Genomic DNA, 16,891 nt, shown 5'->3' on the forward strand with positions numbered 1-16,891 from the left:
CTTTTTGTCGACCAGGGTGATGTAAAAATAACAAGCTTATGTCGTTATGAAAGCAGGAATGGCCAACGGATTGCGCACCGCCAACGGGCTGGTTGGAAAGAAGACCTACTCAGACACCTAGGCGCTCGAAAAAGTTGGACTCGAGAAGCAGACAAGTCTTTCAGTGTTTCCAGTCGTTATCCTATAGATGCATTTATAATCATCGACAGCTAAAATGATGAAAATTACATGATTGATTCTCCTCGAGCGATAGGTGTATGCTTACTCTGATACTCTGCCCTTTGCACAGTGTGCGCGCCTCTATCTTTTATCCTTATTCATGTGATATGAAAACTGCCACACAAGTTACGATCCGGCACAAAATGTATTCATAAAACCACCTCACACACGATACCGTACCTATACTCACCAATGCAGTTTGGACAAAGCATCAACTTATTATTGGTCAACTGTCATAAAACACCATCCATTTACACACGTTCAATAACAAATGCATGTTACTACCTAGTTGAAAATTGATAAACAAGCATTCAAGAACAACGAAACGACCACTCACATTGTATAAATCACTACCAAACAGTCAAGTGGTAGCACCAGTTATGAAATATGTCACAGAAGATGACGCCATCTCCTCAGACAATATCGAATCGCCTAAAAACCTAACGCTTCTTATTTGATTGTAGCATCACCACCTTCATTGTTTCAACTGTCGATAGGTCCCTTTCCAAACGCTGCTTCTCCGCTCCTCAACAGACCGGACACGTCACCAACCAATACAGGCAGAACAAAGAGCACATTTCAAGCCTTTCCAGTTTCCACCATAGCCTGATACAGGATATCAGGCTGTTTAAAATCAATCAAATGCCCACTTCAGTCTTAGTGAAGCAAGCATTAACGAAGTTTCCAGTCGAGAGTATCCAGTCTCGACTCCTAAACGACCACAGACGGCACCTTCACTGAGTAGTCTCTCATATACGCATCGTCGTAGACCCTAGCGTAGTCCCCGTCACAATCTCCAGTATAGTCCCCTCGACCCACACCGGACCGGTCGGTCACATAGTCCTCGCTCAGCAGTGTGAAATGCGAGTGACCGCGCGCTGCTGACCGGTCAGGGGCCTTCGCTGAAGCAGCGGGCGTCAGTTGCGGTCGCTGTTTCTCATCTGAGATCGTCCCACCCAGGACAGAACTCCTACTCCGATCGCGGTACCTTCTCCGCCTTACCACCAACACAATCACGATCGCGGCGCACACGGTAACGAGGAGTGACGCTGCTGCTGCGATTGTGGCGGCCACCCACCAGCCGCAGTCCAGGTCCTGTTCACTCAGCGATGACAGCAGTCTGCCCGAGCCCGCGCACAGTACCTCAGAGACGGCTGAAGCGTTCGGCACCCTCCCTGGTAGCTCCCAGAGCCATCGCGCGGAGCAATTACACACGAGCGGGTTACCGGATACGTTGAATGTCTCCACCCTTTGCAGGAGAGACGTCATGTTCTGCAGCGTCTCCAGGCCGTTGCCTCCGATGTTAAGAACTCGGAGTCTTCTGAGAGAATCAACTGCAGTACGCGGCAGCCAGCGAAGGTTGGGATTCTCGCACAGATGCACCTCTTCCAGAAGTCGATTATTGCTGAAGGCGTGTTCGGAGACGTCAGTGAGTCTCTCGCTGCCGCAGAAACGCACCACACGCAGACGAGGTAACCCGTCAAGGTGACGCGGTCGCAGCGATGGGAAGAGGTTATCCCCGGCGTCCAGTTCCTCGAGCCTCAGAGGAGCCAGGGCCGTCGCAGGGAACGCGTCCAGTTGGTTGGAGCTGAGGTCGAGCTGGCGGAGCTCGTGCAACTCCGAGAAAGCCTCCGCGTGGATGATCGTCACTTGGTTTCCGGCGAGTGAGAGCTCGTGAAGCGAACGAAGAAGGAAGAAGGCGTGGAAGGCCACTTCAGTGATCTGGTTATCGGCGAGTTTCAGAGTGCGAAGTCTGCCTAGGTGACGAAAAGCAACGGATGGTACTCGCGTCAGCTGGTTTCCAGAGAGGTCGAGTATCTCCAGCTCACCCAGCCCGAGAAGCGCTTCGTGGTCGAGGCTGCGGAGGCTGTTCCGCGCGAGACTCAGCCAGTGGAGTCTCGGAGTCGCCACGAAGACACCATCCTCGAGTGATGAGAGTTTGTTACCGGAGAGATCGAGTCTCTCCAGTCGACCGAGTCCTTCCAGCGCTCCGCGGCGCAGCTCCGACAGCTGGTTGTCTGCCAGCTGCAGCTGGTGCAGCTGCTGCTGCAGCGACAGCTGCTGCTCCCCCAGCGTGGTGAGGTTGTTCCCCGAGAGATCCAGCTCCTGCAGACTCTGGTAGAAGACTAGGGAGTCGGCGATGCTGGCGATCGTGTTGTCCTCCAGTTGGAGGAGGTGGATACGCGGGTCGAGCGAGATGGGTACGCTGCTGAGGTGTGCAGAGCTGCAGTCGACGGCGTGGGGACGACACCGACACTGGTCCGGACACCGGGCTGCTGCGGGACCTCCCACCGCGAGCAGGGGAAGGACGACCAGAGGCAGGGGCCAGCACAGCGACCGGCGACGGGAGCACATCTTCAGAGAAAGAGCCTGGAACGAAACAGACGGCGGTTTCAGTCAAACTATCACCTCGTATACGGCATCTGAAAAGGGCTCATTTTCTCTTCATTATGCTACTGTCCTGCATTAAAATATACGACAATTCTTGTCACCCAATGTTTACACATTTCGCGTCTCGCTCAGTCAAGTGGTTCACAATTATGGCTCGAGGAAAACTCGGGAAGAAGATGCGCCGCATTGGAGCTGAATACTTAATTGGAGTCTAATTAGTCTATTTGATGAAAGTGTTTTCTTGCAAGACGAAGGTCCTGGAATCGTGATTCGCATTTAAAAGTAATAAGTTTCCGAAAACTATTTGAGAAACAACCATGTCCCTTTAAAAAATATTTCAGACAGTTTTGTATTCTGTGGAGTAAACAGCAACAGATTTATAGTTTTGTTTTCCGATGGCTGGATTTAGTGTTTCCGGATAAGTTCTCCGAGCTTTCGCAAATTGTCAAAGTTCGGCAAATAATGATAGCCGTTTCCCGAGTCCACAGGGGAGACCCAGGATCTAGCTGCCGTTCTCTTTCTAGCTATTGCATATTATTCTGCGAGAAATAAGAGGACTTCGGTGATTTTTCGAAGCTGCTGTCTTGTCCGACAAGCCGTTGGTAAAACATGAATTTGATCCCCCATGTGTGGGATACACCGCCTTACGTTTTACGCACACACTTTTTATCACATTTCTTGGCATTATTGTCGTGGCTGTTTCATCCTAAAGCCATTCTACTGGGAGAAAGATTACCATACCATTTGGTCGGTGTACCCATAAACAAAAGTGGCCATCAAGACCAATTTCTTGTGCCTGCAGTTACTTTTGTCAAGCAGGCGGCTATTCCAGCCGCATAATTCCGAAATGCGTCACTGCAAAGTGTCCATGAACTGCTCCTGGTAGCTCTATGAATCAGCGCGGTGACTGGATACAAATGGCCGCCATTTCAGCAAAATGTTATGACGTCACATAGTGTAATCATACCATTGGTACAGCGACTCCGTCCGGCCAGGTGTTACAAATCATCGGCTGGGGCTGTCGTAATTCCGGAGCTCTACTATTAGATGGAGCTGCCCGCTAAACATGCACTGATTTATGAATGTATGCGGAACCAGGAAATAGCCATTATGGAGGTATTTTCAATGAGGGGTTTTAAACTAGCGAAGGAGACTCGTGGCTGTAACATTGAGCACGATTTAATGGGTTGTGATGGTAATCATGCATTGGAAGCAAAAATGCTAAATCAATTTCTAATAGCCATATAATACCTATGCCTACATGTAACTGTTGTTCAAAAAGCGTAGTTTCAATGTCACCACGCCATTGCTTTCGCTGGCGACAGAATTAATTGGCCAACACAATGTTCGCTATCTGTGTGTGTTTGTTTGGCAAAGTACGAGCGCAGCTCACATAAATCCGTTTGCATTCTAGCCGATAATTTTCCCGGCTCCGTAATTTATGTCCCTTTGCGGCATATTTGCCTTTCAAATCAACGGTAATGGAATCAGCGACAAACGTCGCGCAGACAACAAAACGATAAATAACGTTTGAGGCAGTCGACACCAGAATATCGCGCCAAAAGGATAGAGGATAATCGCACCTAGCCGAAATATGGATGGGATACAAGCTTACGGGGATTTTACGGCAAGTAGCATTGAAAGCCGTTCGCAAGATCAATTTGGCATCATTTCAAAACTGATGGAGGGAAAATTGTTAGGGTGTGTATTTCTTCCTAAAATAATAGTTATATCCTCCATGCCATTTACTCAACCGTTGACAGAACAGTTTGTGAAAAAAGCCTCAAGAAATGAAATGTTTTTCCTCCGTGTTTCTCATGATGATTCAACACTGCGTCATTATCTTACGACCCCCAGTGTCACGTGTCATTTACTGCTGTCACCGATGCGTGAATTGTCATGACCCACACACAGTGCGTTTTTGTCCCCACTGATTGACCCTCACGCTATGCGGTCCCGGGGAAGGGGGAGGGGGGAGGTCGTTTGCTGATCGTCAATGCCGTCATATACAGTCATTGTCACGGTAGCAGTGCCTACAGTATTCCCAACGGTCATGGACCAATAAGAGATCAATGGTCATTTGACCGTAGGCACCCGTCAGTTAGCAGAGAAGATGGCAAGCCATAGCTGAACATCAATTCTGACTAACAGACCAAAAAAGCTTCGTTTATACCGAATATTTCCATTTGTCTTTCACTCTACTTGCGGCACAACCCAATTCTAATGGGATGATACACAGTTGCCTTTTGCTTCGCCTCGTTCAGTGGGGTAAGATAGAATTGGTATCAGACATTTATTCACCAGCCATATAGCAAAAACATGTCATCCCCCTTCTCGAAATCACGAAGTGCAGTACGAGTATCCTGTTCCCGTGACGCCTATGAGACAAGACCTGTCGCGGACGAGACCCGTGATTTCGCCCGCCGCCGGCCGACCGACCGTCCCGGCTGCGGGATTGGCCGGAGGGCCCTCGAGAACGGCTCGCGAGTGACGTGGCCGCAGCACCAGAGAGTTCGGCTCTGAAGTTAAAGGCAAGTTCAGGGGTGCTTCAGCTGACACGGCGCTGTCCAACTCGGCCGAGCTACCGCCGAAATTAGGCCTGGTTGAGAGCCGATAACAGACATGTGTAAGGTGGCTACTGATTTTTGACTTGTCCTATTGTAAAACTTAATTGAAGGCTGAACTTGTAATGCTTGATGATCATAATTGAGTTCTTTGTGTGGTAGCATAGACCTCTGTACACCTGGACTGAGTGCAGAAATTTCGGCCATGACCATAGTGGCCCTAACTTTCAGATGTTATATCTCGAGATCAGTAACACCCAGATAGGTCCGGTCTTCACTGTTTGATGGCCCCGTGCATTAAACATTGAATGCAATGTCTGCGGGAGATATCGGCTGGCACAGAGGAGGGTCTGCGCGTGGCGCGTGAGGGGTGTTTACAAAGTTGGTCTAATGATATCTCCAGAACTGCGTCACTGATTGAGCTCAAAGTTGGTATGTGACCAGATACAATACATCCAACACTATCACATTTCTCAAATAGGGGGTGCTACTGCACGTGCGCACGTGCGCACTGCACGTGCGCACTCAAAAACGGCGGCGCGGAGCGCCGCCGTTTTTGGCACACCTGTTCGTGCATCTTTTCCGCACATGTTGTGAAAATTTCAGACCAAGGTCACCTTAGGTCAGGTCACCAGGTCACGCCAAGTGACCTCACCTCAGAAAAAATAAGAATGCTCGTCATAGCTACACCGATTGATCGATTGTCTTGAAACTTTCAGCGATTGATAAGAGCAACATTATCTATAAAATGTATATCTCGGAATTTCGATATCGGTGACCTAAGGTCAGGTCAATTTTGCGACCCCTCCATAATTATAAGTCAATAGGAGAAAATTGAAAAGCGTCTGTTTTGCACGAACGCTATTCTAGACACTCTCAAACATCGAGATGTAGGTAAAATGGACACACTGAACCGGAAAATGGCAACTGTGACCCCTCGTTATGTCCCCGAGGTCATCTCAGGTCACGAACAGAATCTAACAGTTTTTCGCTAATAACTTCTGATAGAGACGTGCTAGGGCGCTGAAAACGCCTTAGATGTGTTCGGCTCGACGTTGCGGATCGACTGATATGCAACATGACCTTTTCCGGTCAGGTCATGACCTTGACCTGAGGTCAAATTTTCAAGTTGACCTTTCAAGGTCAAATTATAGTTCATTCGACGCGTCTCGACGAGAGGAACACGATGGTGGCAAAAATATTGTCGTGGTTTATTTGAGTCAAAAGTTATTGCCAAAAAACGTTTTTCGTAAAAACGGTTTTTTTTTAGTTTTTGCCCTCTGGAGGCTAAACCATTGACCTAAGGTCAAATCTGAGCACATTACTCAGAAAGGTCTGTAAAAGGGCTATCGAATGCGCTTTTCCGCGGCGCTGTAGCTCTATCGGTTCCCGAGATAGCCGTTGGCAGTTTCCAAAATGTTGAAATAGTGGACATTTGACCTTTGGTGACCTCTGGTGACCTGACCTTTGACCTGACCCAAAAAATGACCGAAGTGTTTTCGTCCTTATTTTGGACGTTCTTTCGATTGCCGCTTACTGCGTGTCGCTACGTGGCCCAGGAGCCGAGTTAGAAGGGGGTGTTCAGACACCCCCCCCCCCCGGCCCGGCGCGGAATCTCAGAGCACCGGCCCGGCGCGGGTTAAAAAGCGAGTGCATATTTCTCATGTTGGCGTGCCTGAATGTGTCTCTTATGCAGATGAGGCACTATGCTGCATATTTCGTGCATTCTTAAGCATTCAGTAGTACTAGCTCTACCCTCGCAAAACCCGATATCCACATCATTCAATACTCACATTCCACCCAGCACACACCCATCATTTGATCTATCCTGCCCACAAACACACCACTTGCCCGTGGGGTCGGTGGGGGGGGGGGGGGGGGGCGCACGGCGGCGGCATCCCTATACCAAATCACTCCACCCATTGTGAGGCTCGACGCGCCGCTGTCGACCTCCATACATAGTTGATGTTTATCGCCGCTACTGGCCATGTGAGTGACAGCTAATAATGGGTGGGTGCGGGTGGCGCGTGCAGACCCCACCGCCACCCCACCCCTCCCCCCGCGGGCAGCTGCCCGTGCCTGGTGGGGCACGATGAGTCCTCAGAGACCGAAACAGATTGGATGGAAAGTTGAGGAAGCGTAATTTGAGAAAATTGAAGGGTTTTGTTTTGATACCAACGTCAAGAAGTAGGCAATATTTGCTACGCCAGGTTGATATCTGAGATTTTCTCTCTCATCACGTGAGGTGGGTTACTTCCGCGTTGGTCTTCACTGGGGCACGGGAACGAACTGCGGACGTAAATAGCCACCACGCGCGTTTGATGTACGACATAACTGGGCTGGCGTGCTTCAGGATCATTCATCATTGCAGCTGAGGCCGGCAATGCGAACGAACTCGTGCCGTGAGGCCAGCTGAAAACTCGTGCGAGCTCGGCGCGGCGGGCTGGCCCCTGCGTATTTTAGAGGATACTGTGCCGCACGACTCGCGTGTGAGGCGGGTCAGCATAACAGGCCAGGGATGTGCTGCGTCACGCTCAGAATCTATGAGGATTTTATCACGAGCCGTGGACCGAATGAGATAACAACAATTGTGCTTGAACTGAACCCACATTGAACAGAGAACAGTGAACAAAGAACACGCTTTTTCAAGCTGTCCTTTATTTGATCTGCATCACACACCATTTAAGTCAGAAATTTTAGGCTCGAGTTCTCGTAACCCATCATCCAACTTCTGTGGCCCCGCCCGGACACCAAGCCCTCACATTTCTCAGCTTCAATTCCGCCCCTTTGATTTGTACCCGGTCGTCCGTCCTATTCTTTCATTGTGGCGCTAACGTAGGCCGATCGTGTTGGAGGGCCCCGAGGCGCCATAAACCTCTCTATGACAAATCACAGCATAGTAAACCATTCCGGAATCCGACCCTGTACGGGGAAGGGGGGGGGGGCTGACCACCGATCGGTCCAGGCGCACCGGTTCACCCCTCCGGCAGTAAAACCAATTATTGACGCCGTAAAGTCCCAGTCGGTAAGGCTCGCCGACGGCTCCGAGATGTATGGGAGGGGAGGGGAGGGAAGGGGAGGGAGAGGGCGGAGGTCAGAGATCCGGTCACATGTGGAGTTTAAGGTGTCCCGAACTACGACGCGTGGATAATACTTGTTTCTGGTGATAAAAAACGTGACAAAATTTACGAATCTAGATAAAAAGTTGTTTCGTATTTTCATCTACCCGATTTTGAATTTTATAAAAATCGAATGTGATAAATGATACAATTCTAGCAAGATATCACGTCAAGATTCTGAGCACAAAAGGGTAGGTACCTAACTACTACAAATGGTTATTTATGTAATTTCTATAAACTCTACTTTATAGCACAATGAATGTTTTGTGACACACAATACCAATTTTCAGTGCGATTAAGTTGAAGCATCACATTTACTGAATGTTTCAATTTGCGACGATTGTCCAATGTTCTCTCCCCCTCCCTCTCTTCCCCTCCTTTCTCTCCCTTCTCTCTTTCCATTCCTTTTATTTGCACCATTCCTATAAACAAGCATTCGCCTCCTTAGAGACATACAAAACGTCTTTCTTTCCTCGTCCAACAAGCCTCACGCGTTTCCTCAAGTGCCCGATGACTTACAAGGACCAGCCTCACAATGACATGTGGCACGTGCTCACAACTACCCTCCACGCCACGTGTCGACGGCTGGCGTGCTTCCGTTAAACAGATTATCTGGACGCCCTGTCGACTGTTTGTATAGCTGGGATCGCGGCTGCCCCTGGCGACGACGGATTGTTCGCTCCAGGGCGTTTTTCTCAGGTCAGATCGGGCGGGAAAAACGAGCACGATAAGTGCTGAGTTTGGATGCTAATCGCGGCTTCTCTCTCTCTCTCTCTCTCTCTCTCTCTCTCTCTCTCTCTCTCTCTCTCTCTCTCTCTCTCTCTCTCTCTCTCTCTCTCTCTCTCTCTTTCTCTCTTCCTCCATTTTCTCTCAACTCTCTCTCTCTTTCTCTCTCCCCTTTCTGGCTTTATTCCAGAAAAAAAGGTTACGGATGTCGGATTACGAATAATGTTATTTCAAGTTGAGCTTATGAAACATTGATGCCGAATACATTCTAAGGGAAATTTATGAAATTAAATTGCATACTTATGCATATACATCATCCGGAGAAGTACAGTTTGGTGGAAAATGGGAGCTCGTATCCACTCCAGCGTAAGTAAGCGCCCTTACCGCTGGAAATGTGTTTATTTAGCTCTAACCGCAGCCGACCAGTCGGTTTGTCTAACCGAGCGACAAGAGCCAGACCGAACGCGAGCTGTCCGCTCCACCCAGATTTAGATTAGTTTTGTCCGTCAGCGCTGTTTGTTCGCAGCATTCGCCTCATCCAATTAAACATATCGGCGAGTTGTTTGGCCGGAGGCTATGCGGCTGTAGTTTGTGAAACTGCCGCTAGCTGTCAGCACCAGTATTCACCTCCGCTGCTGCCCACCGCCTTCGCAGATAAGCTGTGAGGAAAAACAGCCGGCGCCCGATAATTGGTGGGAGAGTAAAAAGACGCTGCTGCTCCGCTGAGGAAGCCGTAAACTGAGCCGGCAGCGGGCCTGCTTATGGCAGCACCCGAGCCCTTTGTTTACCACGCCGGTACCCGGGCTTCGATATCCAATAACACACATTCCGGGGCACAGTGGCATCTGGAAACCATCCCGACTTCAAATCGCCTCCGAGGCGTCACCAATGCGGAATGCCTTCAATTCGGAAAATGATGTCCTAAAAGTTCCGATCGGGATTGTTAGGTTTCGATACGAATGTGTGTCGATAGGAATTTAGGCAATCCAAAGCAGACATCCAAGATGAAGTAATTCCAGCGAATTGAGTTTCGTCGCGGAGAATGACGTTTTGTTGATGACCTTGTTCTTTTGCCTCTGATGGTGGCACGATTACAGGACAACAGTGAACAGACGCTACAGGCTCAGGGCTGCAAAAAGCCGACCACCGGCCATCTGTCTTGGTCACGGGATGGAGTTAGGAGGTTCTGGCCACCGCAGCTCGCTGCAGTTAATCAGAGGTCGGTAAACTTGTTAACTGAGTTACGACAACAGCGAACATTTGTGGACGCACTGTCGCGGCAAGAGTCGAAAGTTTTGACATCCACCAGAATCCGGAAGAACGCCTTTTAGTTGCCTCTTTTTCCCGACGGCGTTAAAAAGAGAGAGAGAGAGAGCGAGACTGAAGACAAATTATGAAGCTTCTGACTGCTAACGCGCATTGTCGGAGTTTAATCAGATTCCACCTCAATTTGTAGGCTGAAAGAAAGCCGGCTGAAACTTTGCAGAAGTACAATGGCGGTGGAAATTAGGGCACTACAAACAACTGAGATTTCGCTCAAAGCCTGATGAGCATCAAGATGGAGCAGACAAAGGCCGAAAAGTGACGATTCAGACCGTCGTAAAGCTCTTAGGAGCACTCCTAACACAGTGGGTAATGCTCAAGGCGCGCACGGAATTTGCGACTTTGGTGGATTTTAAAAGAATGGATATTCTTCAACATCAAAGCGACTCCAATGCACCCTTGCAAATTCTGCATAGCCGAGGGCTCTTGCTGAGTAGGTATGATACAGCTAAGACCCACATCAAAAGAATGCAGCGACGCCGGTTTGGGTGTTTAGCATAGCGCATAGGCTAGCTGACCGAATAAAGTTACTGAGGACAAAGGCATAGATGATGAGAAAAACACGAAGAACAAGCCTTCCTCAGTGCCAATCAAATAACTAATCACTAACAACTGTGCATCTACAGGTATTTTGCTCAGACAATATTCTTTTAAATAAAAAAGGAATGTTTGTACTGTTTTTTTATGCTTGAACTATTGTTTCAATTCGGAAACATTTGGCAGCATATTGGTATCGGGCTTGAATGAAGCTCATTGATAGGAAGAGCTAATTGCAAGAATCACATTAGAGTGAGTGGTGCTAATAATCTCAGTTCATAAAAAATGTGGTCATCAGTTTTCAAATGGTGTAGATTTCTTATGCAGTGAACATGCCAAGAGCAGTTTCTCACGGCGTGTAAGAGGGATAAATTAATATGTGTAAAGTACTCGAATTATGATGAAATCGCTGTCTCTCTACGAAATACCTGATTCACGGACAAATCACATAACTTCTCGTTGTTCATGAGCTCGCAAAAGCTCACCACATCATATCTCATTGCTTCATCGCCGTCAAAATTTAGCTTCTTGGGGCTAGGCTACTGAGAACGGAACCTCCCAACCTCAGCAAGCTCAGGTTGAATTAATCGAACGCTCCCAGCTTCCTTGAAGTGAGACCCCGACAACACATAACTAAACCCTGACGGCGATTCCCACCAGTCATTTCGACGACTGGTTGTCACATTTCTGCCCCGGTGGAGGCCGTTTTATTAAATCGGCTCAAATTTATCAGAATCTCAGCCCACGGGGATAGCGGCGTTTGCCCAGTCCCGGAGCACACCTTGAGTCGCCGAGGGCTTCCTCAGAGGCCCAAAGCTGCAATCAGCTGAACGCCTCGTCGACAGGGGTCGTAGTTCATGCTTGCCGGCGTCTACCTCGCTCGGTGGGTCGTGCCCCCGGGCGGTTGACCTCTGACCCTTCGCATAAATCGTGCCCTGCGGCCATGCCTCGCTGAAGAGATGATCAGGCGGATGGAAGCGCCGCCAAAGTGCGGTGTTTTGGTGGAAAGGAGACCTTCGGCGGAATGGAAATGCTAAAACGTTGGGTTGGATTTCCGCTGATTATGGTAAATGAACAAAATATACGGCACGGAGACGATAAACAGCCAGTAAAACGCCAAATGTGAATAGTTGAATAAACTACATATACAGCACGGCGTATAAGCAGAGTGAAACGGAGTTGCATCGTAACACTTGTTATTGTGTTGCTAACTGTTTATCGTTGCTCATCAAATTTATTTACAGCCTATAGGGTCAACTTCACCTTTATTGAAAGTGGAAGATTCAGGCTGCTTCACCGACCCTAAAAATTTCGCATAACTATATGAATTATTCACAAAGCATTCTTACAGGTCTCTTGGGCCTTTCCATTTAGTGAAATGTAGCCATGGCAGAAGGGATCCGTTCAGGGGCGTTTTGTAACAAGCCAACCTTTACAAATGTAAATAAATTATTCTAACGAGGTGCTAATGCATTTCCGGGTCTCTTGGGCCCAGACAACGTCTCGTTCAAGACTATCGTTCTGATTAAGCCCCCACGATGTAACTGTCCTATACATAAAGTAAGACTGCAGTGCATTTAGATAACAAAGCCTAAAACTAGGCCTACTGATCTCTCAGTCTGTATGTCAATCCCCTGAACAGCCTACATTCATCAGCCACTCCACTTGTGCGGTTCGTACCAGAATATCTGTTCGCTCGGTCCACCGTGCGCCCAGTGAGACCGAGTGTTAATTCCCTGTCCAGTACAGCTGCCCCACACGACTCATTCCATCCCACTTGCTCGGGTCGCGGCCCAGTTGCGCAATAAGTGCATTAACACCCCATTACTTGCCGTCTAGATGTACTAAAACACTGGATTGATGTGTCTTCGGCCTGTTGGACACGATGAACCGCGGATTCTCGACATCGTGAGTGAGATGCGACCGAGGGCACGGCTCTGAGTTGGAAGGGGAATGGCTCTTCAGCAATTTGCATATTATGTGAAGTCGAGTCTGAAGGAAAACGGACGACGGAGGGAGATGAAGGGAAATGAGAGAGGGAAGAGGGAGAGGGAGAGAGAGAGAGAGAGGGAGAGAGAGAGAGAGAGAGAGAGAGAGAGAGAGAGAGAGAGAAGAGTGGAGAGGGACTTAAACATTAGGGTAGGAATACTTCAGGAAAATATTTGTTGATAATAATTTCAAACAAACACACTGGAATGGGGTGACGCAAACTTGGGACCAAATGAAATGAATGAAAATTCAGACTGCTCTTCTTCTGGTAAGAAAGTCGTTAAAAAGTGACTGTCCTCTACTGGTTCACTGTCTCCACTAGTTCTCTCATTTGCTACTTATATTCACTGCGATTGATTGTGGTTAGTTTTGTTATTGTCATGAGAACATCTTTGAAGGTTGTAAGAGCTCGGGGAAAACTCCTAATACAGATCATCACATTGGACTTAATCAATCACGCACGGGAAGAAGTCCAAGAACAGTCCGGCATATTGCACGGCAACTGCTGGCTTTGGGCAAGATCGCGAAGCCACTCAAACCTACTCGAGGCCATTACCACTGATGATATCCGTCTGAATCGTAGAGGGCAGACAAACAAGTAGTTTAAATTCAACATAGAGTCCGGCATTTCAGAGAGTAACATGCTACGGACTGACGCCAGTGCCATTTATCAAATTTCCACCGCGGCTTCCACAAACAGTCATCCGTCTTCCCTTTCCCAGAATCACGATATAATCACGCACTTACTAGCAGAACTACTGTATGCTTACCGTACTAACGTAAAATCAAAATCACAGTGTCAGCCTATAGCTGAACACTCCGGCGCCACGCAGACGGCACCTGGCCTGCGTGGTGCCGTCTGCGTGGCGCCGGGCGACCATCAGGGGTAAACTTCGATTGGGAATACGGCCACAAAAATAACTCTTTACCCGTTACTCCTACCCCTACCCTTAACTCGTGATTGTGAATACGGCCATTTGAGCTCCTGTCCGGTAGTGCTAATTCTCTGTCTGTCTGCCTGTTTGTCTGTCTCACTTTCTTCCTCCTCCTCCTCTCTCTCTCTCTCTCTCTCTCTCTCTCTCTCTCTCTCTCTCTCTCTCTCTCTCTCCTTCCCTCTCCTTCTCTCACCTGAGTCCTTTCCGAGCCCTCCACAAACGCCTCTCACGTGTCCGCCATGCCGGGCGCGCGCCGGTCCGTCGGTCCGTCCCCCCTCCGTCGAATCCGACGACTTACTGCCGACGCCGACCGACCGACGGGCGTCGGCACCGACGCGGCGGCAGGTGAGCGCGGCGTCGGCTGAAGTACTCTGGAGGGGGGGGGGGGTACTGGTGGACTTCTGGCCAGTCGTACCAGTGCCTCATGCTACAGCGAAGAGTTGAACCCAATGCCAGAGAGCCACAGAAAGTAGGTATCGCTGTGGTCAACACGTTCTTTACGCATAAATCAATGTTGGAAGTGGGAATTCATTTCGGTTTTTCTTGTGAGTTTTCCAGATTTCTGCCTCATTCTAAAATTTTAATAGACGATATCATGGACGCGAAACACCTGCACAGCTGGCAAAACAATACATCACTAGCAGAGCACGGGCGGATAAGCTGGTAATGATCTGACCCTCGACGTATCGCCGTCTCAGAATCTACGATTTTCGCCGAAAATGGCCGGAACATCTGGAGAGTAATGTCTTACGCCCGGTTTAACTGCATTCATAGATGCGATCATAGATATGTACTTTATCTATGGAGTCCAGCCGTCGGCAGATGCGGAACTGGATAAACGATCTACTCCGTAGCATATGTATAAAGTTCCGCAGAAGCGGGCTGCATTTCATCCGAATCCGACGTTGTTCAACCACTGAGATTCCGTCTCGCCCTCATTCTCGGCCGGTAAACATAGTTTTATGTCCGTCAATATTTCATCGTGTTTATCACGGGTCATTATTTCATGGGCTTGTTTCTGATGGCTCCATAAGTTGTTTTATCTGTTTCCCTTGGCAGGGAGGCGGGCCGGTCGTGCCGCTATCATTCTGAGCGGCCCGCTGACTTTGGGTAGCGGTCGGCTGCACACTTGAGTCACAGGCCCGCTCGGATGTCGGCCTCTTCTGTTCTCTGATGATCGTTCTCCGAGAATATTACGATTTACAGACTGTAGTAGGTTGGATATGGCCGGCGGAATCGCCGCTTAGCCGGCCGCCGCCCGTTCGTTGCAGTGCCGGGCCTTTTAAGCGCCGGCGCTGGGCGCTCGATGCTTCACTGCTCCCCCTCCCCTCCCACTGCTCCCCTCTCCCCTCCCACTGCTCCCCTCCCTCAGCTGACGGGGGAGGGATGCTGGGAGTCTGAACAGAATCAGCAGTCAGCCATTAGCGCAGCTCAGTCGTGGGCGGCCCCCGGCTGTCAGTTGGCTTCAGGGAGGGACGCGCAGTCCGCACGTGAACGATGCATTTCACAGTCCCTTCACGCAGGCCAATCCCAACTCTCTCCAAATAAAAAAATATATATCTCCTTCTTCAGTGATTCAACAATTTGAAAATGCTACAACTATGGGAAATGCTACACCCAGGTGGAGTTATGTCATTTTACATACCCCAATCTACCGTTCTTCAACAGAAAACAAAACAAAGACACCCCTAGCCAAACAGAAGCCCCCAACCCCGAACAGAAGCCCTTCTGTCCAGCGGCAGCTTCTTATACCGCCGTGCGGCCTCACATCCCAGTAAACATGCCGACGTCGGCCCGACGTCGGCCGACGTCGGGGTGACGTCGGCAACTCGGCATCGGCATGCCGACGTCGGCCCGACGTCGGTCCAACCTCGGCACGACGTCGGCTGGATGTGGGATATGCCCGCATGTTCCGACGTCCAGCCGAGGTCCAGCCGACGTCGGGCCGACGTCGGACCGAGATCAATTGCTGAGGTCCAGCCAACGTCGGGCCGACGTCGGGGCGACGTCGGACCGACATCGGCCGCTGTTTTGACCGTTAAAGTAATATAAAATACATGTTTCATGTTACATAAAGAGCTTCTGTATTCAAAATATCCTCAGGAAACTCAAATCTTCCGCCACGCCGCAACCCCCTGATCCGGACTGGACGGGAAACTTTATCCCATTTGGGATTGCCGGTAAGCCGAGCTCGCCCGTAGCCGGGTGCGGTGAGTGCTTGGGGGCTGCTCGGCCTATCCTTTGGTCAGGCTCAGCCCCGGCAACTCACCAGGGCCGGGCCCAGTTCATATAGAAAGGCCAGTCGGCAAGTGTCACTTTGCCAAAGTGCCACTTATCAAAGGGACACTTTGGGAAACGTTGGTGCAGGTGTGTAAGAGTGGCTATATGAATCCATTGTGGGGTCGCCCTTTCCAATAAGTGTCACGTAACAGCAATGGGACCAGGGACTCTATATGAACTGCACCCAGGGTGCTCGCCAAGAAGACCAATGTCTCCATCCTATCATCCTTCCGGCTCTGAAATGGTCTTGTCAGATCAAAAGGGCATAACCCAACAAAACAAACCAAATTCGTTATCTGGCTGCGTGGTGTAGTGGTTAGCGCACTAACCTCGCGTTCAAATGACACGGGGTTCGAATCCCATCGCCGGCTGAATATTTTGGAGTGTTGTCCCAGTAAACATGCCGACGTCGGCGACTGGGGGGCTCGAATCCCGCCGCCGGTTGATATTTTTGGCGCGTTGTCCCAATAAACATGCCGACGTCGGCCCCGTCGGTCCAACGACAAACGATCTCGTCAACCTCGGCAAACGATCTCGGCCCGACGTCGGCTCGACGTCGGCTGGACTTCGGCTGGACGTCGGAACATGCGGGCATATCCGACGTCCAGCCGATGTCGGGCCGAGGTTGAACCGACGTTGGGCCGACGTCGGGCCGAGCCTCGGCCCGACGTCGGGCCGACGTCGGCATGTTTACTGGGATATGCCGCGGGCTCTCGGCGCGTTTCGCAATCTGAATAATCACTGCGTGTCCCACGGAAGATTAACGCGACGTCTGAGAGATGTTGGCGATCACTGTGAACAGCGCTGC

The 16,891-nt window shown here is 49.8% G+C and overlaps 1 protein-coding gene across 1 annotated transcript; it reads right to left on the minus strand.

Annotated features, from left to right (window-relative positions):
- Positions 1-388: 388 nt before the first annotated feature.
- LOC122370997 (leucine-rich repeat neuronal protein 1-like) lies at positions 389-14,074 on the minus strand. The gene is made up of 2 exons (XM_043347029.1): positions 13,997-14,074; positions 389-2,589 (listed from the first exon to the last, which is right to left on the minus strand). Exon 2 carries the CDS (start codon positions 2,572-2,574, stop codon positions 931-933), a length of 1,644 nt encoding a protein of 547 aa, XP_043202964.1. The 5' UTR covers positions 2,575-2,589; positions 13,997-14,074; the 3' UTR covers positions 389-930.
- Between the last annotated feature and the right edge of the window lie 2,817 nt (positions 14,075-16,891).

The sequence above is a fragment of the Amphibalanus amphitrite genome, unplaced genomic scaffold (genome assembly GCF_019059575.1).
Source record: "Amphibalanus amphitrite isolate SeventyFive unplaced genomic scaffold, NRLGWU_Aamphi_draft 001193F_arrow, whole genome shotgun sequence".
NCBI lineage: Eukaryota > Metazoa > Arthropoda > Thecostraca > Balanomorpha > Balanidae > Amphibalanus > Amphibalanus amphitrite.

Bases quoted from the DNA above. Each gene is read 5' to 3' on its own strand.
- LOC122370997 (XM_043347029.1), bottom strand. From the start codon at position 2,574: ATGTGCTCCCGTCGCCGGTCGCTGTGCTGGCCCCTGCCTCTGGTCGTC.